Source organism: Anarhichas minor, unplaced genomic scaffold, assembly GCF_050575085.1.
Source record: "Anarhichas minor isolate MPS153535 unplaced genomic scaffold, ASM5057508v1 ptg000081l, whole genome shotgun sequence".
Classification (NCBI taxonomy): Eukaryota; Metazoa; Chordata; class Actinopteri; order Perciformes; family Anarhichadidae; genus Anarhichas; species Anarhichas minor.
Window position 1 is genome coordinate 809,780 of NW_027466527.1, and position 27,364 is coordinate 837,143.

Genomic DNA, 27,364 nt, shown 5'->3' on the forward strand with positions numbered 1-27,364 from the left:
GTTGTTTTGTAATTCAGTAAATGTATATGTTGTTTGTAATCAATGTTTATCATTTTTCCTTTGTAAATAAAAATAACAAACAATGTCCGCGCTTCCCAATAACACAACAACAAATCATCACACTAACAATACTGTATCACTAACAAAAGACTATCGTTCTAAAAAAACAGTTACACTGCACATATTACAGTATTGTTATAGCATCTTTTTCATATTTATATTGTAATTCTATATGTATGCAATTGACTTTTGCAGTAGCTACTTTGCCTGCATTTTTATTCCCTCTTAACATGTTTATTGTATGCACCAAACAAAGACAAAATCCTGGTAATAACACTTCTTCTGATTCTGATGGGTGATCAAAATAAATAGTATTCTGCTGTTTTTTTATTTTTTTAAAGAAACTATAAGATTGTTTTCTTATGTTAACGTTTCTCTATTTCTAAGGAATTTAGTTATCCGTTTGTTTTTTATCCGCTATTAACCACAGCATCAGAAAGGTCTTTCAAAGAGTAAAGAAAGTGAAGATGGATCACTCCTTTTACTTTCCGGAATCCTAAACTACAGACCGAGTAGAACAGACGCTGGTTGGTTAAAAACGAGCAAACCGTTGCCCGATTGGCTGTACGTGTGAGTATCGTGAGATTTGATTGGTCTACAGCTTTTGAACACAGAGTTACCTTCTCGCTGTCTGTGTTCGTCGTACAAATACACTCATCTTTGACATAAATGCGCGTAAGCATACAACTACATTCGTGGAGAGAAAAAAAATGGCAGCTGACGACTAAGAGAAGAAGAGTGTGTGGATCGAAGAAGAAAAAAGAAAAAAGACGTCGCTTGTAAGTTCTCTTTTCTTCAGACTTAACGACGAAGAGTTCTGGGAGACTGTTAGTTGAAGCTCTGTGGAATTCTGCCTGAGAATAGGGAATAAAACTAGCTATTAGAGGTTTAACGCTAAGGTTAGCCAAACCTAGTTATTAGCCAGCACCGGGAGCTAGTTGTCAACATTGGGCCCAGGCTATTACCTGGAACCTTGTTACGTTGCTGTTACACATACAAGATAATAACAGTTTTCTTGTTTGTTGTGATTTTGTTGTATAGTAAGTAAAGTAGCGTTATTATACCTATGTTGGCTTTTAGCTAACGTTAGCCAAGTTACCATTTGAAGGCTGAACAGTTGATATAACATATATTTATAGATATATAATATATGTTATCACAACTTCAGCCTTCAAATAGTCTTTAAAAGTCACGTGACCGACAAAAACAATAAAACAACAACAACACACTGGCTAACTGATGTAACGTTAGTTCATTAAGGTTAATCAAATAAATAATAATATATATATTTTATTATTATTATATATAATAACATAATTTATACATTGTTAGGTAGCCTAACTTATAATAATAATACATCATTATTAGTTGACTTATATTTTCTGTTAGTAATCTAAATCTGCAAGTAACTAAAGTTGTCAAATAAATGTAGTGGAGTGAAAAGGACAACACTAGAGGGATAAAGTAAAGCATGAAATAGAAATACTCGAGTACATGAGTAAAAGTACTTAGTTACATTCCTCCTCTCTTTTTGCTTCCAATTGATGATAATTGAGCGATTAATTGATAATATTTACTATAACTGCTTCAAATGTAGCTCAGTATTTTGATTCCCAACGTTATAAAACATGTACATTGACTACTTTAAAAGGTGACCAGCTAGTGTGCACGTTTCACCACAAACATCTGTATTCACATACAAACAGTGTTGATTTCTATTTTCTACACAATTCAATATAAAAAGTATTTAATATTGTGAGCCTCACGACGTTGTAACTTTAACTCTGCTTGATATGAATGAACTAATGAATCTCTTTGTGCTGTTTGTGCTGCAATTTAAATAATTTCACCTTTTGATATTTTATTTTTTTAGAAAACAACCAGAAGCGGCACAGACGCGTTGGTCGTCATCGTAGAAGCTTCGCCATTGGTCGTCTAAGAAGTGTCGCCATTGGTCGTCATCATAGAAGCTTCGCCATTGGTCGTCTAAGAAGCGTCACCATTGGTCGTCTAAGAAGCGTCGCCATTGGTCGTCCTTATAGAAGCGTCACCATTGGTCGTCATCCCACAAGCGTCACCATTGGTCGTCAGTCACCATGGGAAAAACGCCACTAAAAGGCAAGGAGACCACATTTTACTATGCCTGTTTTCAAACATTTTTTTTCTCGTTAAAGTTTGCAAATTATATAAAATAAATAATTTTCACATATGAAAAATGTTCAAAATAAAAAATAGGGGCTCGATCTGCCAGAAACGACGAGATGATTGGAAATAAGGAGCTAAATAAATCCATTAAGGCTGTATTTGACTTTTATTGTGAAGATTTGTTAAAACAACTTTTGCATTTTCATACATGTATAATATTTATATATTTTTGAAAATCATTTTTAGATCACAAAGACGGCAAAAAAGAGAAACCAGGAAGAATGGTTCCACTAACGGGTTCCACTCCTGCAACAGCTAAAGGTGAAACTTCTTCTTCTTATTGTTATTATGTGTTTGACTTGATGTGTGAATTACTTTAGAATAGTTAAACTCAAGAGGAGCTGTGTTCAGTGTTATCACCAGTAGTCACTTCACACTGTTACGTGTTACGTGTAACATGTTTACTCTACATGCCATTAGCATTAGCATTAGCATTAGCACAACTACAGACTTTGTCACAGATTGTCGTCTATGAGAGAATCTATTCTCTCCGTACTTCACTTCAAAATTCATGTTGCAGTTAGCAGGTGACATTGTGACTTTCTGCTCAAATATTTACTGGATTTTATGTCATTTATAAGCAAAATATTAACTTTTTTTTAAAATCAATATTGGCATGATGTGAAATTAGGCTTTCTTAGGAATACATTTAGCTTTCCATTACTTTATCTCCATACTTAAGTCATGAAACAATCTTATTGTGTAGAGTATTTTAGTGTATTGTGATATACACTATCGTGTATATATATATATATATATATATATATATATATATATATATATATATATATATATATATATATATATATATATATATATATATATATATATATATATATATATATATATATACACACACACATATATATTAGTGGTGCAACGGATCACAAACCTCACCTGTTTTTCGAATCAGCAAAGATAAGGGGAGGAGACAAATATAACTTTGCTTTCCATTCATTAATTAAAATAACTTCAAGAACACTGAAAGCAAATCTTACATGAAAACCACAATATTTAAGATATTTATTCTCAGAAAGATGAGAATACATTGTGTGGGGAAAGGGTCGTGTGACTCTCTCAGAGGGGGCGTGTCTACAGCACCGGACTTTAAATCTCCTCCGTGATGAAGTGCGCCGTCTCAGTCTGTTCATACCTTGTTGTTGTTGTTGTTGTGCCTTGGCCCCCGATGGTGGCGCTTCATATGTGTGGACATGCCGATGTTTTGTCTTTCTCTTTCAACAACGCCTACATACTGTAATGGTTTCGTCCACCGCCCTCATCCCGACATTAGAAGTTACAGGGAAGACAAAATGCTCCCAAACTTGAGACTTAAGTGACGCCGGGATCTTCTGTAGTTCCTCCGCTCGCCATGACTTTCACCGTTAAATGCTTCTAACACGCTCCGTTCACGTGAACACACGACTTCTTTATATCCGTTCACTGACACTCTGCATTGATATTTTTCTTTAGATGCTTTCAGCTGGGAGGAATATCTCAAGGAGACGTCTTCTCTACCGGCTCCACCCGGCTGCTTCCGTCAGGTTTGTCCTCCTGGGTTTCTAAACTAAAATGTCAATTTTCAAGTAAGAATTAGCAGAACTGTAGTCTTGGATAACATAGTGCACATCTGTTTTATCCTTTTGTTTTTTCATTTAAATATCTAACATTCATTGTCCAAACTGAATCTGGTTCAGGTAACGAATCAGAAAAGCTTAACTGGGGCAACAGTGCTTCTGTGTGTTGCTCCCGGTTTTATGCATCACTCCAAAGTCCTATATTTATGACTGTGGATGCAACGCTGCCCTCCCGACCTCGTCCCGGATTAAATAATGATTTGTCGTGCAGTGTGTTTGATTGGCGCTCACAGTATCCGTGACATCCGCAGGCCAGAGTCCCGCCCTCCAACGACTTCAAGGTGGGAATGAAGCTCGAGGCCCACGACCCGCGCAACTCCACCTCCGTCTGCATCGCCACCGTGATGGGTCTGACGGGGGTCCGCCTGCGTCTCCGTCTGGACGGGAGCGACAACAGCAACGACTTCTGGAGACTCGTGGACTCCTCGGACATCCAGCCCATCGGCAACTGTGAGAAGAACGGGGACATGCTGCAGCCACCGCTGGGTAAGAAGTCGGGGGGTGAATGTGCTCCGTCCCTGGTAAATATGAATGAATGAATAAATGAATGAAGAGAAGAACTGGTAGACTGATGCAACCTGAGTTGAAAATAATCGTTAACTGTGCTGTAGAACATTTTGCTTTGCGTCTTCTGTGGGAGAAGAAGAATTATGATGATAATACTTATTTGGATCATTGTTGTATTACAGCTTGAATAATTAGAATAGTAACATAATTAAGTTGCACACATGTAAACAAAAATACGAAACTGACCCAGAAATTCACTGCTGGGGAGCGTTATGTGGGCTTTGTTTGGTTAATTGGCATCATGTGAAACCACAAAGAACAGGACTCAAAGGCACCACTTCAGAGACAGGAGCTGGATCCAAAAACCGGTTCAGTAGACAGGAAGTAGCCCAGAGAGGAACCACGAGGAACTACGAGGAACTGGTCACAGACAAAGAGAGCAACAAAGACTAAATACAACAATCAGAGACAGGCGACAGCAAGTCTGACCTGACGGGTAGAAACCAATCAGGGCGAGGCACGAAAGCACACAAGAGACAGGAAGTGAAGCAGTCTGCAACTAAAGAGGCGGCGAGTTTCAAAATAAAACAGGAAATATGAATAATTAACATTGAAACAAGGAACAACACGAGTCAGGAGCAGGAAAGACGTCAGGGTCTCTGTACGAGAGTTTCCAGACAAGAAGTCAACCTTTTGATTGTAAAGCTTAATATTCATACTTAAGAATAGTTAAATAATATCCTGATCCTGAATAAGTTAATCTCACTTGTGGTTTTAATGTTATTACAATATCCCCCCCCCCCCCCCCCCCCCCCCCCCAGGCTTCCGGATGAACGCCTCCTCGTGGCCCATGTTCCTGTTGAGAACCTTAAACGGAGCTGAGATGGCTCCAGTGATCGCTTTTAAAAAGGTTCGTGCTGCTTCATGAACAAACACCGGAACACAAACACAGTACAGCGTTTAAAAAGTCGTAACGAGGACTCTGCGCTGGTTTTCTCCCCCCCCCCCCCCCCCTAGGAGCCTCCGAGTCCCCCCCAGAACAACTTTAAGTCGGGCATGAAGCTAGAGGCCGTGGACAAGAAGAACCCGTACCTCATCTGTCCGGCCACCATCGGAGAAGTGAAGGGCGACGAGGTCTTCGTCATGTTCGACGGCTGGCGAGGCGCCTTCGACTACTGGTGCAAGTACGACTCCCGGGACGTCTTCCCCGTGGGCTGGTGCTCGCTCACCAAGCACGGCCTCCAGCCGCCCGGCAACAGCGGTGAGTCACGTTCTCCAATGATTGATCGCTGATGATCCATATCAACAGATACAGATCCCTTTGATGTTTGATCAGAGCAGCTGCTCTACAAGGATCCACAAGATCACTTCAACGCTCTGAAGTCATTACACCATCAAAACTACTCAATGTTATATATTACTTTGTTATAGTAATTTACAGTGTTTTCTATCTTCATAACAACTCACAGTTCAGAGTTTTAGTTTCTTGGCGTTTCTCATGAGCTTCTGGTCTTTTTAACTTTGACTCTTTATTCCTGCTGCTCCTCCAGTCACTCTGCCAAAGAGCGTGCCGATCCTCCCGTCGTCGCCCTCCAAGCCCAGCAGGCGCTCCATGCAGTCCCCCTACCGCCTCCCCAACCCTCTGCCCGCTCTGCCCGTCAGGAAGGGGGTCCGAGGCCGCCGGCCCAAGAGCGAGACCATCGCTCTGCTCAAAGCCGTGGCGGAAGCAGCGGCGGCGGCGGTCGCCGAGCAAAACGGAACCGCGCCCGAAAGCATGCAGCTCGTTTCCCGACCCCACAAGAAGAGAGGGCCAAAGCCTGGAAGCAAGGTGAGGCCCCGCTGCACAAACACAAACCCCCGACGTCAGCACTTTATCTTTTACTGCCACGGTGCAAATTAATGTGTGTTTTTCTTTCCAGAGGAAGTCCAAGATTCTCCAAAGCCCCGGACATCTGCTGAGCATCCAGGTTCCTCAGGAGAGCCCCGGCAGCCTCAACTCCGTGGTCTCAACAGGTGATCCGCCGTTTGATCCCATAGTTAAGAGATTTCATTTAAAACCATCAGCTCACCGGGTCCTCCTCTGTGTGTTGTTGCAGTGTGCGTGTACGTGAATAAACAAGGGAACTGCGGCCCCCACCTGGACCGGAAGCAGATGCAGCGTCTCCCGGACCACTTCGGTCCGGGTCCGGTGAACGCTGTGCTCCAGCTGGTGGTCCAGTCCTCTATAGACTGTGCGTACCAGCCCAAGGTCCTGCTCAGCGCCCTCCAGACTCACTCGGGAGGAGGAGAGGTGGTCAGAGGTAGACTCACAGACACGTTGTTTATTTGAACTTTGACTGTACAGTTATTTTATTCCCTGAAGAAGGTAAATCAAACATCACGTATCATGTGGTCCTTCCTCCGCAGTGAGAACCGACGGGGGCGTCCGTGTGGTCAAACTGCCGTCGGCCTCCAGCGCCTCCTTCGTGCTGCGCTTCCTGGAGACGATGTGTCGTCACCTGCAGTGCGACAACCTGTTCAGCAGCCAGCCGTTCAGCCACTACGACAGGACCAAGTCAGGTGACGCCCTGCATTCACCAGTTCTCACGGTAAAAACTAAAAAGCAGGAGGTGAGAGGTCACTTTAAAACGTCCCGTTGCTCGTTTCAGTGAAAGAAGAGGCGCTGGACGCTCCGTCTCTGGCTCGGGGGAGTAAACGGAGTCTCTCCGGAGTCTCGCCGCCGTACGCAGCTCCTCTGTCGCCGAAACATTTACGCACCGAAGCTCATCCTTCAGAAGGTACCGCTCACTGGGATGTTCATGTGTTGTTGGGGTGACCAGATGAGACATGCAGAGTTCTTCTCAAAGAAAACTAAAACTGTGTCAATATGGCAACATTTTAGATTTGAAAAACGTGTAAACACTTGTTATTGGCATCTGGTAAACGAGCTTAGAGGAGCATTACCGCCACCAAGTGGACAGGAGTCGCTGCACTCTGATTCATGTGTTCACTACCACATTGTTAACGAGTGCTGCTCAAGCACCTCCGGTTCCAGTAGGAGAAGTCGACGCTTCATGTGTTAAAGCTGCATTCTCTCTAGTGTCCACCAGGGGGCGACTCCTCTGGTGGTATAGAAGTCTATGAGAAAATGACTCTACTTCTCTCTTGATTTATTACCTCAGTAAACATTGTAAACATGAGTTTATGGTCTCAATCTCTAGTTTCAAGTCTTCTTCAATACAGCATGATGTTCATTTAGTACATTATGGTCCATTTAGAGTCACACAGACCATAAAGCAGGGGATGCTTTACGTCACTCCTCCTCAGTCCTTATATGGTGACTTCCTGTTCACTGGTTGTAAAAGTTTTTTTGTTGCTGAACTTGTTGAATGTGCGGTTGTCTCTCCAGCAGAGACTCTGCCTCATGAAGAGAACGGCCTCCTAAAGGAGCAGCGCTACATGGACTCGGCCTCCAACTCCATGACCCCTCGACCCCAGACGGTGCGCAGCTCCTCGGAGTACCACTCTCACGCCGGCGCCCGGTATCGCCACAGCGCGGCCGTGCGGCGCCTCTCCTCCAACCCGGCGGAGCTCAGCTCCAAGCAGCAGCTCAGACGAGTAGAAGGTACGGTGAGACTCTGGACGTACGGTAGACGTGTGATTGTAAACGCTCCGGTGCTCAGTGTGTACGTTGTGCTTCCGGTAGCAGCCAGCTCCACCACCGGCCCCGAGGCTCTGGGCTCTGAGCTGCCCGGTAGAAACCCGTCGTCCTGGTCCATCGAGGAGGTGATGCAGTTTGTGAAAGACGCCGACCCCACGGCGTTAGCTCCACACGCCGAGCTGTTCAGGAAACACGTGAGTGCCCTTTTACTTTATGTGGAAGTGCTTACATTGTCAGACCGATGCCGAGTTCACACTCCACGACTTCAGCCGTGACGTTCCGCTCGCCGACTCAAGAGGAGGACAAGAGCCCCGGATCAGAGGCTGATCGAGCACTCTGTGTGAACTGTAGACCAGACGTCGTGTTAACTGATTATTTTCCGTCATTGATGTAATGTTTTCCACGATGATGGAAACACTCGTAAGGATGTCTGTCGCATGAAGTGCGATTTTTTTTATTTTTTTTTCCCCCCGTTGAAGCGAGTGCTTGCAGGATCGAGGAATCCGAAGTCTTTACTAGCAGCTGTTAAATTCTGTATTTAATAATTCTACTCCTGCCGACATGCGGAGGAAGCAGCTGTGATTGGAGCGGCTAGCGAGCGTTCAGACCTACGGAGCGACGTCTGAAGTCACAGTTTGAGGCTTTGAGGACGACGGACACAAACGAGGATTTTACTTTTCTTATTGACGCTTATTTTGTTCTGCACAACTATTGTGAAGTTCACACAGAAACTAAACGAACAAAAGCATAAAATGTTGTTGCACTGAGAGGAACATGAATAGATAATAAAGACGTGGAAACACCAGAGAAAGAGACGCTGACTTTAGCCGTGAAGCTCCATCTGTTTGAACAACGGACAATATTAATATTTTATATGTAGTTTTATTACTTTATGGTTTTATTGATTTTGTACAGCGTCATGTTTTTATGTTGTGATTTTTAGTATTTATACATATTTTATTTCGCTCTAATTCTTTCTTTTTCTACGGTTTTACCAGGATCAGTTCAGTGTTGACTTTAATGTATTATTATTATTTATTGATTTGACTTAGTTTGGTGTGCATTAGTCTCTTCATACATGTTGTCCTGTTTTTATTCTCTTTTATTGGATCCTGTGTTTTGGTCGTTGGTGCAGCTGTGAACTCTACTTGATTAGTTTGAAAGACGATGAGTTTGCAGCGCTCACTGCTGACCACAAGCTGTTTACTGTACATGTATATTCATATTAATACATTAATACATGTATATTAAAGATCATTTTGTCTCGTCCTCTTGTTGAAACAGGAGATCGATGGAAAAGCTCTGATGCTGCTGCGGAGCGACATGATCATGAAGTACATGGGTCTGAAGCTGGGTCCGGCTCTCAAGCTGTGTCACCACATAGAGCGGCTGAAGCAAGGGAGACCCTGAAGGAGCCGGCGTCTGGACCGGGACTCATGGGGGGTGGGGGGGGGGGGGGGACATGTAGATGGTCTGAACTCTTATCAGGACTTCATCCAGACCTCCAGATCCCCCCAGCGTGGACCAGGTGTTTGACACATTACCTCACCCCCTCATCAGTTTTGACTTTTAAGGAATCCCAAAGGACCAGAATCCTCTGCAGTGTTCTCGTTGCTCTGCACACGGAGGGGACACCCCCCCCCCCCGCCCCAAAGATGGAGAATGTTTCTTCTTATAATAATGTTTTTATTCCTGTTGAATGAAGGACGGGTCGGTTTTTACTGAGAAAACTAAACTAACTCCTCAGAAGTTCTTCCCTTTCGAGAGGAGACTCTTTCCTCCTCCTGCAGAGCGCTGATCGACTCTCATTGATCGGCCGCGGTTACACTCGTCTTCTCAACATCTACGGTGGATAAACGCTTCATCTCCTATTAACTCTTCACAATAAAAGCCCCCGTTATCTCTGCTGTATTAGTAGACTTGTTTTAAAAAGCTCCGCTAATATAGTGATGAGCACATTTTACTATTAACTCTGCACAATAGGGCTGCAACTAAACATTATTTTTATTGCCGACTGATCGGTCAATCATTTTCTCGATTAATCGATTCGTTTTATGTCAATAAAATGTCAGAAAATGGTGAAAATTTGTTTTACCGGGAGAGTAGCCGCTAACGAAGCTACGCTGACTCAATGATCAACACATTTTCCTATGAATTCTCTTCTTCTTTTGTTATTTAAAGGTTTCATGTTGAGGGAAATCTTCCGCACTAACTTAACTCAGACAGCAGCTCTCCAGGTTTTCTTCCTCTTCTCTTCTTCTCTTCTCGTCGTTAGAGGAAGATGACGGAGAGACTAACGCGTCCGTATGAAAAGACGAATGTAACCGCGGCCGGAGACGGACGTCTTCAACGTCGTCACGTTTTATTAAATCCGACAGTTCTGATCGAACCTCACATTTTCCACGAGTTTCCTGCCGTCATCATCACCATCATCATCATCACCATCATCACGCCCTCCACGCTCTTCTGACTCGAGTCGACGATGGTTCATGGATCTTTTTTTAACATTTTAACGTTTCCTCAAATCTGGTGAGCTCGTGGGTTCTTCTGAAGCGTTACAATCACTGTTGGATGAAGACAGATGTGTACAGTTTTTATGGGTTTAACCATGAATATCAGCGACAGAATGTACATTTTGTAGAAACCTAATATTTTTAAGGAGATCATCTACACGAGTTAGAAAAGGCAGATTTACATATTTTTAATCTCTTTTAGTTCGGATCCTCTCAGTAAAGTTTAGACGCTGCCTTTCTTCACCGACGACGTCTCTCAGGTCTGCGCGGTCTTTGTTAGAACGAGCTTTTGTAGCAAACTGTTTATAATGAAAACACTCGACAGAATGTTCCCGTTCCTCCTGGATTCAAACAAACACACTTTTTGTGCCAAATGACGTTGAACACGGAGCGCTGAGAGCGGTGCGTTCTTCGCTTCTCTTTATTCTTCAAACTACTTGAAATCGGTGTCACTAGTCCGTTTTCTGTCACAGCAGATAAACAATGTGTGTTCATGACGTTGTGTATTTGCTTTGCTTTTTATAAACCTACCAAAAACTACAAGATGTGTTTTTACTGACTGACAGGAAATGATTTAAGACCAAGTTACAGAAACATAGAAGTGATGGAAATGAGAGATTTTGGGACTCGTTTTCTATCTCTGAGTCAAATATTCATATATGCATATTTATATTAAATATAACAAAACAATAGAGAACTGATATTTAACACAATAACTGCAGGAAGTTTGTTTAGAACGAGCCATTCGGATATATTTTCAGCAGATTATTTCTTTTTTTCTGAACTTTTAAAACAATGTCTTTATTGTGTTTGCTTATTTTAAATGTATTTTAAATAACAATCTGAACTTTAATAAGTAACTATTTCACAGAAATGAATGAAATGCTGAGAAAAACTATATGTTTAAAAAATAAAAATAAAGATTCAAGAAGACCTCGAGACCGCTGTGAAGCTCCGAAGGCCCTCGGGGGGGTCGGGACCCTCGGGTTGGGAACCAGTGATGGACAAAGATCAAAGCTTTCCTTCATTAAACTAAAACGTTCCGTCTCAAGTGGAAGAAAAAAGACGTTGTTTTCTTGCTTGTGTTTGTTTCCGACATGAAATAAAAGAAAACTATTCTGTAAACAGGAAGTAGGTTTTAAATCCAACAACAAACATTGAACCAGGAAGTAAAACGACGTCATTAGCTGAAGCTTTTATTAACGTCTCTTCTGTCTGAAGTTCCTCATTTATAAAGTTTAACAATGAAGGTTTAATGTTTAAACTGAATTAAGGTTATACATTATTATTCTCTACGTTACATCTTTTAACTAACTTAACTACCAAATATTTATTAATTTTCAGATTTTTGTAATTTAATTTGTTTTATTTTCTGTATAATAATTGCTAGGAGGGGATTTATTTGTCACAGTCTTGAATACATAAATATTAAAGATTTTATTTATTTATTATTTTCCATTTTCACCAACATCAGTTCTGATCATAACCAAATATGTTTACATGTTCTGTATATTAAATGATATATAAATTATATGTATTTTTTCATGATCAGCAGAATTGGTTTTGATGGTTCTATTGTGCAGTCAGATTAAAACAACCACTCATTGGTTTCATTATATACCAATATGTCCGCTTCCTAGAATTCATATAAAAATACGATCTATTAATATTTACCAGTTTGTCTGAATTATTTCCTGTATATTAAATGCTAGGGGGGGGGGGGGGGGGGGTTGATTTTGACGCATTTTCATAATAATAATTAAAAATAAACTTAACATAAGTCTTGATCATAATTACCAAATATTCATTCATTTTAAGAATTTAAACCTTTTACATTTTTGTATAAATAATGCTTATTTATTTAATAATCATGTTGTTTTCTTCATATTACTTTATATATCTCAGTAAATTGATGACTTGAGGTACAAACTGGTGTTTTGTCCGCTCTGCTCCACTGACTCTCTCCTAGGGTACATCCCAAGTCTCTTAGGGTACATCCCAAGTCTCCTAGGGTACATCCCAAGTCTCCTCGGGTACATCCCAAGTCTCCTAGGGTACATCCCAAGTCTCCTAATTGCATCCCCGTTTCCCTCACTTGCGTCCTTTCCTTGCGTCTTAGTCCCTCCCACCAGGGATGCATGGAGGAAACCATGCGAGGAGAGAGGAACGAGGAGATATGTTTTAACAGACATGAGACGTCATTTCCTCAGTTGCGTCACGTGAAGCGACGTCTGTTACTGATGACGGAGGATCAGCTGATCACAGCTGGATCAGCTGTGATCAGCTGATCAGCTGTCAGTCGGCTTTAACAGCTGGAGAGACTTTTGATAAGTTTGTGTCTGTTCACATGATCACTGTACTTAATAACAGAAATGATGATAAATGATGTAAAAAGTGTTTCGTCTCTCATATAAGAAAGAAGAAGAAACCATTTTTATTGTCATATACACATACACGAAATTTGACCTCTGCATAAATGTAGAAAGTTGTTTGTGGTCCTTTTGTTGTTCAGACTACAATGAACATTTATTTAAACCAGATGTTGAATCAGAAAACGAATCAAATATAAAGCTTGAGTTTAATCTGTGATCTGTCTTCACTGTTTACATGTTGAAAAAAATCTCATCAGTCCGATCGGCTGCAGCGTCCAATCACATGACTGATGAACAGTGAGGGGGCGTGTCGGCCGTTAAAACACTTCCTGGAAGTCTGTTCTCATGGCTCCTCAGAGATCCCTCCTCCCTCCTCCATCCTCGCTCCTCAGAGCATAAATAAGAGCTTTGGGACGGCCGTCAATATGGCGGCGCAGAACAACTTCCAAAAGCTCTTATTAGAGCCATATTGACGGCCGGAACAACTTTCGGTTCAAGCAAGGATCGAGGAAACGACAAATAAGAGACTTGGGATGTACCCCAGGAGGACTACAAGTGAGTGTGCGCGGACTCACCTGATCTTCCGCGCATTGATCCGATGACACGCTGCTCGGTCAGCTCGCGCTCTGCGGTCAACACAGCTTATTTGTAAACATTAAACACGTGGACAGAAACTAAAAAGTAAAGTTCAGAGGATTAAAAGAGAAGCTAGACTCTCCTCTTCTCCTCTTCTCTGTGGATCTACGTTCATCTCCAAACCTCAGGTCTCCCACCTGTTCCAATCAGCCACTAAGACACGCCCCCTTTAGAAAACATAGCTTTGCAAGCAGGTAGGCCCCGCCCCCAGCCTGACAGCCGATATGTATATAAATATATATATTTTAAAAAAATTATATGAAAATATATTTGAAACTATTACATATATATATATAAATATATATATTTAAAAAAATTATATGAAAATATATTTGAAACTATTATATATATATATAAATATATATATTTAAAAAAAATTATATGAAAATATATTTGAAACTATTATATATATATATAAATATATATATTTAAAAAAAATTATATGAAAATATATTTGAAACTATTATATATATATATAAATATATATATTTAAAAAAAATTATATGAAAATATATTTGAAACTATTATATATATATATAAATATATTAAAAAAAATTATATGAAAATATATTTGAAACTATTATATATATATATATATAAATATATATATTTAAAAAAAATTATATGAAAATATATTTGAAACTATTATATATATATATAAATATATATATTTAAAAAAAATTATATGAAAATATATTTGAAACTATTATATATATATATAAATATATTAAAAAAAATTATATGAAAATATATTTGAAACTATTATATATATATATATATAAATATATATATTTTTAAAAAATATGAAAATATATTTGAAACTATTATATATATACATAAATATATATATTTAAAAAAAATTATATGAAAATATATTTGAAACTATTATATATATATATAAATATATATATTTAAAAAAAATTATATGAAAATATATTTGAAACAAATATATATATATAATATATATCTTTAGCTTTGGGAAACACTGATCGACATTTTCACCATTTTCTGACATTTCTTAAACCAAAGAACTCGTCGATTAATCGAGAATAACCTGACGATGAATAATCGTTAGAATTCTGGATGATTGATGAAACATTTGTGATTTTGATCAGAACGCCTCTTTCAGACTCATTTACTGAGTCAATTCTGACATGAGAACATTTTTCTCTGATTTCAAACCAGTTCCATCAAACACAAACAAACATGTTTGAGATTGTTTTTTAAAGTGGTTGAATGAAAAGTCAGAGACACAAATTCAGACCTCTGAGATATTTAAATTCACTTCCATATAAAAAGCACACAAACTGTACAGAAAGCAAACATTTACCCGACATCTCATTTAAAACAGCAGAATTCTGAAGAGAAAAAGATCTTCAGGAGTCCGACAGCCTCCTCAGTATACAGGTCGTATAAATAACAGGCGCACAGTGAACACATTAGGGAGGAATCCTCTTCAACCAACAGGGGGTCAAAGTTCATGAGTATAAATAATAAAAAGAAGATCCATCCCTCCGCCTCATTCACAGACTTCAGAAACAGGTCCAGCACCCTGTAACGCTTTGAGAACTAAACTATGACAAAGTGCACTCAACGGGATCAACAACATTCACATCTCATCATGGACCACAGACACCACCACGCTCCACGAAACCCACCAAACCACCGGAACTAATGCGTCTTAAAGATTCTGATTCTAACAAACAGACTAATAACACTTCACAGATATCACCAAACAGAGAGGTTCTCTCTCTCGTTACTCTCTTCTTTGATCGTCATCTTTAAATGTAATAAGTGAAATCTTTATTAAAACCTGCTCTTCGTGAGTCGGTTAAAGGAAACAGCAGCTCTGGTGTTTTTCATGCTCTCCGTGTTTCTGAGTCCACCGGCAACAAAAGCTTTCCTCACATATGTCTTTAGGCCCGCAGAAAGTTCTGTTTAAAGGTGAGGACGCTTCCCTTTCTGTTCCTGTTGTTTAAACGAAGCAACAATGTATTTAAGGGAATTGTGGGCGTGTCCCTGTGAGCCCGTCATGCTAACACCCCCCGACCAATCAGAAGAGAGGGAATCCCTCCATTGATGAAAATGGGACATGTTTGAACAGTCTGCTGCTCTGTGACAACTTTAACCATCAGGTTGTTTTTTTAGGTCTGCAATAAAAATGACACGAGGAAACAAACCACCATCATAAAAATGGAACCCACGAGTCTGATTTATGAAGACAATCTTCAAAAGCCACGGAGAGCCCATTAAAGAGGTAGTTGTGATGTTTGTATGAGGTACTTCTACACAGTCAGTGTACTATTACTACAGTAGTAGTTAGTTAGTAATATTGTGTGACTTTAGTGTTTTAAAGAGTTAGTTCAGATTCACTAAAGTCACTCAACAACACAACCTCAGCAACAGATGGAGGCAGCAGGAGAGCAGCAGCTCCTGTGTCCTGAGAGGTAGAATCAGTGTTTGAGTGAATGGAGTCTGGTGTGTTTGTAGAGATCATAGATAACAGCTTGAGTTCCCCTCAGAAAGGTCTGTCTGACAGCAAGGTGAAGAGGTGAAGACATTCTGAATATAGCTTCACTTCAACTGAGAGACATTCTGTTAGAGTCTAACATACGTCCACAGCAGAACATCACTTTGCTCCCGTGCTGGTTCTCCTGTCTGTTCTATGAACTCATCTACTGTAGTAGAACCCTGACTGTGGAGGAGAACCTCACACACACACACACACTACAGAACATCAGTACCGTCTCTTTAAGCTGGCAGACAACAGAAACATGTGTGGTTCAGTATATCGGTGTAGAGTAGTGCATTACAAAAGACAACAACACAGGAAGTCAGAGATCATCTCTGGAACTTCTGTGTTCACCTTCAGACATTCATGAGCCTCAGTTTGAGCAACATTTGGAGCCAAAAACTCTGATTGGACAAGTAAGTGTTTGATTACAGAATGTCCCCACATGTGTTTATGTTAAACCCCCCCCCCCTCTCTCCCTCCCTCATCTCTCGCATTCACTTCCTGGGAAGCAGCGCTGCCAGTCTCTGCTTCTTCATGGGGAGGAAGTGGATCTCCTGCGAGCTGACCTTCTTCAGTTTGATGGCCCTGTTCTTGGGGGGCTTCTTATGCGGGTTGTTGGGGTCGTGCTGGTCCCCGTGGGACGCCGTCGGCACCACGTAGAGCTGCTGCAGCGACGACGCCTGGCTGCCGTCCCGTTTGATAGAAAAGTTCTTTGTGGAGACGCCCGAGAGGCCTTTGATCTTCCCGCAGAGGATGGCGGGGATGGCGTCCTTCACCGCGACGATGACTTTGGCCGTCTGCGAGGCGCTGACTAGCTCCAGGTTTCCTGCGCCGCTCTGTTGACCCAGAGAGCCGGACCCGCCGGCAGCGCTGTCAACCACCCACTTGTGCTGCCGGCTGAACCCCAGCGATGCCAGACTGCCCAGGAGTTTGGAGTCCAGAGACAAAGACGTGCCGCCACCATCTTGACCAGAACGGAAAGACTCTTCTCTGGTCGACTGGACGCACTTTTTCCTCGCGGCCGCCGGCACCGACAGGTCGAGCACGTCGTCCTGCTGAGGACTCGGGTATTCCTGTTTCAGTTCTACCGGGCACGCTCGGACAGAAAGGTCCAAAGCTTGTCCTTCATCTGCAGGAAGAAAGGACGGGGACGCGTGTGGCGGCAGTAATGAAGACACGCACCTGCGTGACGATGACGGCGGAGGAGGAGAGGTAGTATCTTTAGGAGACGTCTGAGTGCTTTTACTCGCAGTGCAAACCGGTTTAGGCATGTTCCCCTTTGAGTCCTCGGCCTGGGGGGCGGGAATGGGGACGGGCAGGGGGACGGGCAGCGGGACAGGCAGGGGGATGATGACGGGGTAGGGAACTAGAAGCGTGGCGGGGGGGACTAACGGGGCCAGGGGGGAGGCGTAGGGGGCCGAGAGGGGAGGAAGCGGGAAGAAGGCGGAGCCTGGCGACTGGCAGGTCGACGCTCCGACCTGGGAGGGAAAGAGATCCTGCAAGATGGCCGCAAACGCAGGATTCTGCAGGAGGGAGAGCAGGTTGGCGTCCTGCGTCTGTCCCGCCGACTTCTGGTCGAACGGGTTCTGACACAGGACGCTGCTCTGGAGCTGAGGGCAGCCGGCGGTCTGAGGGATCACGGAGGGGCTCATGTGCTGGAGGACCTGCTGGTCCAGGACCAACGGGAGTGAAACGGGGCTCTGGCTCGCTATCAGGTACGGCGCCGCCCCCATCTGGCCGAGCTGAGACCCGGCTGCACCAGCCATCTGGAGGTGGATGGGCAGCATCAGCGGGCCGTCTCCCAAGCACACCGGGTGCAGAACGGTCGTGGCGACTTTAAGTGCCACGCCTCCCGGAGATTCGGCGCTGGGACTCGCCGCTGCCGGTGCAGGAGGCTCCGCACCACCTTTGCTGCCGCAGGAAGCAGCAGGAGCAAGCGGGTTCATTCCTTCCTCCACTTTACCGGGGGTGTCTCCTCCTCCTCCTCCTCCTCCCACCACGGCGCTGCCCCCGTCAGACTGGGACTGGGTCATGGTGGCGGACGCGTCGTCACTTCCCTCCATCGTTCAGATTGAGGAGTCGGTCGAAATCTTCATCAAGGGCTACTGACGGGTCTCATCCATTGTTCTCCCAGGAAGCCCTGAAACACAGGAAACACAATGTTTAATGGTTTTTAATTTGTAATGTGGAAACTGTCTCTGGTCCATGAACGCAGAATCTTATCTAAGGACAGGAATTTATTCTATTGCAGAACCCAAAAATGGCAAAAATGACAATGGAGATGGCGAACAACACGAACACCGAAACATAACGATTGAAGGCCACTCAAACCTTTTGATGGCGCTTTAAAATGACCAGATAATACATTGATGAAATAAAATGATAATTAAAAGTGGGTGATTTTTGGAGGTTTCCAGCTTCTTAAATGAGAATATTTTTTGGTTTATTTCCTCTGCGACGATGAACTTAATATCTTTAAAGTTGTGGAGACAAACAAGAGATTTGAGGAGGTCATCTTGGGCATTTTACAGACCAAAAAAAGAAATCAATTAATCAAGAAAATAACTGACAGATTTATCAATGATGAAAATAATCTTCAGTTTCAGCCATGAAAGAGATAAACAAGTTCTGTGCTCACTGAAGAAAAAGCCTTGAGGAGCCAAAAGTTCAGATTTTTGTTTCCTCAATGTTAAAAGAATCATATTTTTTTGCATTTTTATGTTTAATTTATCACACTAACTCTCATCAGGAATTATGACAATAACCCCAGTGCAAAAGTATAAAGACGAGGGACGCCCCCTGAAACCTGGTTCTACATCAGTAAAAACCAGCAGTATTGATGCGGTCCAGAGTTATCGGTTCTGCTGTCGGTACTTTCTTAGTTCCTGAGTGAGATGTCCTCGTCTCAAATGTCCTCTCTCTGTCTCTCTGTCTCTCTGTCTCTGTCTCCTCTCAGTACAGCGTGAGACTCTCATCATGATCAGAGAGAAGGAAACATTGTAGAACTCTGGTCGTCTCAAACACAATAAAACCCTCACAAGTAAGTTCATCGCAACATGTGACCAACAAGCAGAACATCAGTCTGTCTGTGGAGCAGCCGCCAGGTAACGGTAGTGATGTCATACGTTGGTGACGTCATACGGTAGTGACGTTATACAGTAGTGACGTCATACGGTAGTGATGTCATACGGTAGTGACGTCATACGGTAGTGACGTTATACAGTAGTGACGTCATACGGTAGTGACGTCATACGGTAGTGACGTTATACGGTAGTGATGTCATACGGTAGTGATGTCATACGGTAGTGATGTCATACGGTAGTGACGTTATACGGTAGTGGTGACATACGGTAGTGATGTCATACAGTAGTGATGTCATACGGTAGTGACGTCATACGGTAGTGACGTCATACGGTAGTGATGTCATACGGTAGTGACGTTATACGGTAGTGACGTCATACGGTAGTGACGTCATACGGTAGTGATGTCATACAGTAGTGACGTTATACGGTAGTGATGTCATACGGTAGTGACGTCATACGGTAGTGATGTCATACAGTAGTGACGTTATACGGTAGTGATGTCATACGGTAGTGATGTCATACGGTAGTGACGTTATACGGTAGTGACGTTATACGGTAGTGATGTCATACGGTAGTGATGTCATACGGTAGTGATGTCATACGGTAGTGACGTTATACGGTAGTGACGTTATACGGTAGTGATGTCATACAGTAGTGACGTCATACGGTAGTGACGTTATACGGTAGTGACGTCATACGGTAGTGATGTCATACAGTAGTGACGTTATACGGTAGTGGTGACATACTGAGTTTGATCAGAAGAACAGGATCAATGAGAGATAATCACTGAGATCATTGATGAGATGAGAATGTGTTTGAAAGATTTCTGAACTTCTTGTATCGCTGCTACAGAAAGAATATTTGTTTACAAACAAGAATAATAAAGAAATGTGGATTATTTTCTTAATTAATTCTTTTTTTCCTCACAAAATAATCAAAAAGAACCAGTAAGAGCATCACTAAGAGGACTAGTATTGATACCCGTCCCTAGATAAGATACCACATATAATGGTATAATATAATAATCCATACGCAGCTGAAGGGACAGAAGACACAGAGGAAAGGTTTTATAGAATAAAGTACCCAGATTAAAATTGATCCATCTCTGTCTCCATCCATCACTCTCAGCCTGCTTTTAATAATCCGTCTGTGTGTTGTCTTTCCTCTTCACCTCCACACACAACAACACACAACAACACATGTCCGGTCTGCTCCGCCTGTCAGCCCTCATCCATCTGCAGTGATGAGACCTCCCTCGGGTGGAGATGCAATGCGTCTGATGTCAGCGAGGTCAATTATTCATACTAATGGGAGCACCGAGGAGGACACACCCAGGTCTCTAAAACCACCCAGTGTGCACCAACACAGTATGCCACATGTAGTTCTCCCCTCTTCCTGCACAGCCTCCATGTGGAGCTGGGTCGCCTCACCGAGCACTCTCCCCCCCCAGGCTGGTTGTATATCGTAGCGTAGATGAGACTTTGTAATGTGGCTCTGATGGATTACACGGCGGATTCTGTAGCCAGACGGTCGGCCGATGACCTCGTCCCCGTTTTACACATGGGGGGGGGGGGCACCTCAGGAATACAAACACACAAGATCCCAATAAAAGCTTTTGCGCCTTTGTAGCTTCAGGCTTCTGTGCTCGTTTCTAACACAGTCAAGAGGAGGTGGTGGGCACATTAAAGAGACAGTACTGATGTTCTGTAGTGTGTGTGTGTATGAGGTTCTCCTCCACAGTCAGGGTTCTACTGCAGTAGATGAGTTGATAGAAACAGACAGGAGAACCAGCACGGGAGCAAAGTGATGTTCTGCTGTGGACGTATGTTAGACTCTAACAGAATGTCTCTCAGTTGAAGTGAAGCTATATTCAGAATGTCTTCACCTCTTCACCTTGCTGTCAGACAGACCTTTCTGAGGGGAACTCAAGCTGTTATCTATGATCTCTACAAACACACCAGACTCCATTCACTCAAACACTGATTCTACCTCTCAGGACACAGGAGCTGCTGCTCTCCTGCTGCCTCCATCTGTTGCTGAGGTTGTGTTGTTGAGACTTCAGTGTTTTAAAGAGTTAGTTCAGATTCACCAAAGTCACTAACCAGAGTCTGATGTCTTTGTAGAGAGCATAGATCTGTTTCTCCAAACTTCATCCTCTGCAGGTAATACACTGACTGGCTTTTCAAGACTGCGGTAACGCGAGCAGCTAAATGCAAAAACCTGTGGTAACGCTCAGAGGCCGTCCATACCATCATAACAACGCTTCAGGAGCAACGTCAGTCAGAAGACCACAGTCATGAGAACCACGGTGGCCTTTAAGGTGAAAGTCTCTCTGTAGAGCCGGTGTTATGTTTGTCTGTTCTGGGCTCCTGTAGAAACATGGAGGGGCAACATGGCGGACTCCGCCTCCTGCTCCATATGTAGATACGAAGGATTCATTCTAAGCTAATGAAAACACAACGATTCTTTATTTTCTGGTGATTAAACATTAATGATTTTCTGCACACTGGCCCTTTAAGAGTTCAAAGAGGAAGAGGCTGGTTCCCTGGATGATGGACCTGCAGGTCATTGTTGTCTATTGTAATATACTCATGAAGCACACCTGCTGCTTTGACCTCACAGGGAAGATTCATTCTGATACTCGTGAGTCAGACTAAAAGGAATCGGACGGGTGGATCTGTCTCACACGTTGCTTCTTTATTACTCTTTCTACAAGAATAAAATATGAAAATCAATGGTGAAGAAAGAAGTTAAAAACCTGACTATGAAATGATGATATCTACTATTTCTTTTCTCTCCACTATTTTGCTGCCACAGACTCAGTTGCTTTCCAGGAAGTTTGAGACAAGACATTTCCTGCTTGATAACACGGTCACAAGGTCCGTGACTCGATTAAGCCTCGCTGACCGACATGAAAGAAGTCTTTCTTATCTGAAACGCCCCTCCTGTCACCGGCTCTAATGGTTCGGCCCGATTGTGCACAAAGTGGTAGTTCAGCAGACGGAGTAAAATAACTTTCTCTGTTTTATGAGAAGAAATGAAAACAGTGTTAGTGAGCGTCTCTCTGAGCCTTCATGTGATCACCAGCGTAGAGTGAGCCAAAGTACACAGAGACTCACGTCCATCTTTGTTTGTCTTTCCCCGGTTACACGATGTGACTTCACGTTGTCTCGTTATCAGAGAGGGAAAGTCAAAGAGAGAGGTCAGACATCAATAATCAACTCTTTGATTCCACGAGTCAGCGGAATCTGTGTCTTTAGTTTACTTCCTCAGTGAAAGTCCACTTAAAGTCACAGTGAGGAGCTTTTAACTGCTCCTGAACCAGTCTCAGTGTAGTCCTGATCCTCTATCAGACCTCCATCAGTAAAGAGACCATCAGAGAGAAGATGGTCTGTTTCTATAGAGTTATTCTTGATGCTCGTCATCGGAGCCACCGGGTCGGATTCTGGTGAAACCAGATGAACTCATGCAGGTTCACCAGAAACTCCTTCAGCTCAGACACCACGCTGCTGGAGACCCAGGACGTATTGGTGGACCCACTGGAGGGAAGGGAGGCACGGGAGAACCAGAACCAGGACTGAGAGGGGCAGACTGTCAGACCCTGCTGCAGTAGAATGAGAGGTTTTCTAAAGAGACTCTGGTGCTCAGAGACACTTTAGTCCACAGGGAGCGACACAACCAAGAGAAATGAAAGTTCAACGTAGTAACGTAGAATAAAGATGAATTGAACACCTGATGACACAAGAGTGAAGCTGTAATCAGGCAGAAATATAGGGCTTAATTTATCCTCATTTAAGTGCTATATAAGGGTTAATATTAGGTATATTGTTTAGTTTTAAATGACAAAGATGATAGTTTCTAGGTATGAATATGTATAAAGTATTGCATAACATTTCTTTGGGTATTAAAAGAATAAATAAAAGTTTTTTAGAGTAAGTGTAATAATGGCACTTGCAGCCTTCATGTCGGATGTGTCGGTTGGTCTTTGTGGTATTTGTCCCGCCCCTCCTCCACTGTGATTGGACAGCTCGGTAAACACTGACGCAGCGTTTTACCAGAAGTTAAACCCTCCCTGTGGAGGTCTGATATTTGTCAGGAAATTAAACATTAGTTTCCATAAAAGTCTTCACTGTAGTGATGTTCCTAAATCCAGCGTGTTAACAGAGTTAACAGTCTGCAGACTGTGTGACACCAGCAACGCTTTAAAGTTTCATTAAATAAGAGAGAGAACGATAAGACTCCCACATCGTCAGCAGGAGGTTTGTGTTCACTAGCCAGTGACGGCTAATTGAGTAAAGAGGAGACGTAACAGAGAAATGAACCCCCCCCCCCCCCCCCCTACTGTAATCATTCCCACATTTCCTTCTCCTCCTCATCGATGGGATGTACGCTGCAGTAAGTCAGCAGCAGGGAGAGAACAGCAACGCCTTTAAACAGTTCACATGCATTGAACAGAACGAGACTCTTCATTTGATTTGGAGCTCAGACCACCAGGGAACAAAGCAGCAGAGACGGGTGGAGCTGATGATCTAAAGGTCATCCCCCCCCCCCCCCCCCCCCTCCCCCCCAAAATACACCCTCCGCTCCAATAGCCAATTACATCTCATTACAGAGACACATGGAGCCCCATCATGAGCCTCACATCCTCAGACTGATGCAGCTGATAAACATTACACACAATCTGCATTTGTTCATATGTTTATCTTTTTTATTACTCTTTAATCACATCAGCACATATTATAGTGAAGTAGTCAGGCAGCAACCTCTGGTTCTTTAAAGTGAAGTCAAAGCTTCATGTGTTAAAGCTGCATTCTCTCTAGTGACCACCAGGGGGCGACTCCTCTGGTTGTATAGAAGTCTATGAGAAAATGACTCTACTTCTCTCTTGATTTATTACCTCAGTAAACATTGTAAACATGAGTTTATGGTCTCAATCTCTAGTTTCAAGTCTTCTTCAATACAGCATGATGTTCATTTAGTACATTATGGTCCATTTAGAGTCAAACAGACCATAAAGCAGGGGATGCTTTAGGGCGGGGCTACACGCTGATTGACAGGTCTCTACCAGAGACGTATACGGCGTCTCTACGTCACTCCTCCTCAGTCCAGATATGGTCACTTCCTGTTCACTGGTTGCAAAAGAAACCAAGATGGCGACGGCCAAAACACTGAAATCAAGGCTTCATGACGAATACGTCCACTTCTTATAAACAGTCTTTGGTGTGAGTGTGTTTTTATGTGTCCTATAAGCTAATGGACGCCGACATGTTTCTCTGGATCAATAGAGCATCAATCTACTGGACTAGTCGTCATGGTGATCACTGAGTAACAACACGTCACTGTTTAACCAGCTGATCATTAGAAATCCTGTTTAAATAGTGACACGATGCCATTTAACCACATTAAAACACTGAATTCACTCTTTATGATGCACTCATTAGTCAATAGGTGGCTGGATCTATAAATACATTAAGTAACAGTTGTTATGACGTCTTCCTGCTGTAATGTAATGAGCTCGTGTGTTTCTGCAGAAGTTTGGGGGGTAACACGTCCTATTGTCTCACAGCAGTTCTGATGATGGGACATCAATAAAAGCAATAGTCACAGACTGTGTTAAAGGGCCCTGAATGTGACACTAGACGGGTTCACGTGAGGATATATTTGGCTCGTTTCCTCTCCAGAAACACTGTTGTACCCCACACAGATGCAGTACCACTATTGTGTACTAGTACTAGTATTATGAGCCCGGTCTCTGATGAGTCTGCCCCCCCCCCCCCCCCGGTTCGCCATTAAAATCAACGGAGGCTCTGGTGCGCCGTGAATGCGCACGGCGGCGACATGAAGGGCATTGGGGCGCGTGACGCACCGCTGCCATTAAAGACGATAATATGGTCCTCGTGCTAAATCATAACATGCTTTTTTGTTTTTATAAACTGTGCTTATTATTTAAAAAAAGAAAAGAATGAAAAGAAAGAAGAAGGAGCGAGCTCGCGCTGACAGATATCTGCGCCAATCACCTCCAAATCTGATAAAAGAAAAAAGGCTTTAATGCGTTTTTAAAAACCGAGCTCGTGCCCCTAGATGAACAATTCCCAGTTAATGCACGTGCTGATGTTACAAATGATTAAATGTTTCAGCGTGAAAGTGACGTAACGTTCGCTATGAGAAGAAGAAGAAGAAGAAGAAGAAGAAGAAGAAGAAGAAGAAGAAGGAAAAAGGAGCCTCGGCTCTCCCGTCTCATCTGCTGCCCTTTAATTCTGCCGTCAAATGACCGTTTTTGGCACAAACGTCCACGTTTACTCACCGACCGAGAGCGCACGAGAGCGGCAGCAGCGTCCCGGGAGAGCCGGCCCTCTTCACCGATCACCGACGGGGAGCCGTAATACTTTAAAATGAATAAAATTAAAAGATAAGGCTTCTATTTATCTCCTCATTGCGGTCTCGACGTCGCGAGCGACTCCAGACTGAAGCTGCGCGCGCAGCTCCGTCAGCGGGTCCTCCTCCTCCTCTGCACACAATAAATAATAATAATTAAAGGTAGATACATGATATTAACAAACATGGGTATGTCTCAGAAGATTAAGAAAAGGTACAAATAATTCAAAAATCATCCCCAACTTTCCTTTTTAAAGATAGTATTTGTCCTCTTAATCCTGCTCCTTTATTTAGCCAACAACACAATTATTTATTCCTTTATTATCATCTTTACGTACTTTGTTTGAATCTATTTGTTCTTGTTGTGAAGCACTTTGTAACATTATTAAGAAAAGGGCTATATGAATAAAGTGTATTGTTATTGTCATTATTATACTAATAGTAGTATTATAATAATACTTGTATAATGGTATCCTTCTGTTTTTCGAAAATCATACATACTAATTTTTTTCTTCATATTTTTGCTTTTATTTATATATATAAATATAAATACAACTATATATATATATATGTAGTTTAATATTATTTTTTAAAATATATTTTTCTTGTGTTTACCTACTGTTTGTGGCATAAACATAATGTTTGTATTTGAAAACAAATGAATTACACATAGTTGTAAATAAATGTGTGCTGGCATCATGTCAGTGTCAACATAAGCCATCAGAGGCAACACTTTATTTTACAGGTCTGCATTTAAAAAAAAATATTCACACAGTTCCCTGAAAGAAAGTATGTCATTTGGTACTTCTTAAAGGTATTTAAATCCATTTAGTGTAGCCTGGGCAGTGGTTCCCAACCTGAGGGCCGGGACCCCCACCAGGGGTCACAGGTTAAGTCTCAAGGGATTGTGAGATTATTAACAGGATATGAAAGCAGGAAATAAAACACATCATACTGCGCCTCATTTTTTCTGGCTTTCCTTAAATCTTTTTCATTATTTCTTGTGAATTTCAAGCTGAGAAATGTGATCAACCTGCAATATGTGGAGAATAAAGTGTCCCATAATAAAACCTAACATATTGTAATGAAGATACGGTTGTTTAAATAAACAGAGATAACAATAATTCATAAGAAGGGTCTGGTAGGTACAACAAGGAGCACTAATAGTAGTTTCTTTATTGGGTGCATTCAGCAGAATAATCCTGCTGATGACGGAGGAAGAGGAGAATGGAGTCGGGCAGCTGTGGATGGAAGTCTGGTAGTGACAGGCCCGGGTGAGCAGGATCCCCCTGGGTCTCCATATCAGTCCCAGCCAGCCTGGGGCTCTGCCTCGGGGGCCCTCGGGGGCCTCTCATTGTTTCCGCAGGGAGGCAGTTTAATGCTCCGTAATGAGCCTCACAATGCACCCTGGTGGCCTGGTGGGGACCTTGGTGTGGTCCCTCCTCTCGGTGCTCCTCCCCCCACACCGTCTGCACTCACTGTGTTACTCACATGTGAAGATGCAGCTCAGATCACAACCGAATGGGTTTGAACCAACAACCAGGAATATCATTCAGTTTTACAGCTTTAGTGAGGTCGTATATCATCTAAATAATACACAGGCATACTTCCTCAGATATCTTGGTCTACAGACATGGAACAGGACGTGTTACCAGCCGTATACACAAAGAATGTCTGACAAAGAAAAGAAGAACTGCATGAAGGATGCATACATCTGTATACATATTTATAGATATATAGATGGAAATATATATAGACATACATTTATATAGTTTTGGATATATATCCATATATATATAAATATATATAAAATATTCTTTTATT

At 42.4% G+C, this 27,364-nt stretch overlaps 2 protein-coding genes across 4 annotated transcripts; one reads left to right on the top strand and one right to left on the bottom strand.

The window, feature by feature from the left end:
• The first annotated feature begins 700 nt into the window (after nt 1–700).
• On the top strand, nt 701–11,684 carry LOC142938246 (sex comb on midleg-like protein 2). 3 transcript variants are annotated; one of them, XM_076081513.1, is made up of 15 exons: nt 701–839; nt 1,934–2,178; nt 2,452–2,526; nt 3,736–3,806; nt 4,151–4,385; nt 5,228–5,316; nt 5,424–5,667; nt 5,957–6,234; nt 6,326–6,419; nt 6,503–6,706; nt 6,813–6,965; nt 7,055–7,183; nt 7,795–8,010; nt 8,092–8,240; nt 9,331–11,684. In XM_076081513.1, the coding sequence occupies exons 2-15, from the start codon at nt 2,157–2,159 to the stop codon at nt 9,454–9,456; spliced, it is 2,085 nt and encodes a 694-aa protein (XP_075937628.1). In that variant the 5' UTR covers nt 701–839; nt 1,934–2,156; the 3' UTR covers nt 9,457–11,684. The 3 variants fall into 3 exon arrangements, with proteins under 3 accessions (XP_075937628.1, XP_075937629.1, XP_075937630.1); XM_076081514.1 differs by having other exon boundaries at nt 8,095–8,240; XM_076081515.1 differs by having other exon boundaries at nt 7,798–8,010.
• A 3,140-nt stretch (nt 11,685–14,824) lies between these two features.
• On the bottom strand, nt 14,825–25,618 carry rai2 (retinoic acid induced 2). Its single transcript, XM_076081539.1, has 2 exons — nt 25,470–25,618; nt 14,825–18,222 (listed from the first exon to the last, which is right to left on the bottom strand). Exon 2 carries the CDS (start codon nt 18,143–18,145, stop codon nt 16,577–16,579), a length of 1,569 nt encoding a protein of 522 aa, XP_075937654.1. The 5' UTR covers nt 18,146–18,222; nt 25,470–25,618; the 3' UTR covers nt 14,825–16,576.
• Nucleotides 25,619–27,364: the final 1,746 nt, after the last annotated feature.

Excerpts from the sequence above, each read along its gene's own strand:
- LOC142938246 (XM_076081513.1), top strand. The coding sequence starts at position 2,157 with ATGGGAAAAACGCCACTAAAAG. Across the intron at positions 2,527-3,735 it reads CACTCCTGCAACAGCTAAAG|ATGCTTTCAGCTGGGAGGAA; the intron begins GTGAAACTTCTT and ends ATTTTTCTTTAG. Across the intron at positions 6,235-6,325 it reads GGCCAAAGCCTGGAAGCAAG|AGGAAGTCCAAGATTCTCCA; the intron begins GTGAGGCCCCGC and ends TTTTCTTTCCAG.
- rai2 (XM_076081539.1), bottom strand. The coding sequence starts at position 18,145 with ATGGAGGGAAGTGACGACGCGTCCGCCACCATGACCCAGTCCCAGTCT.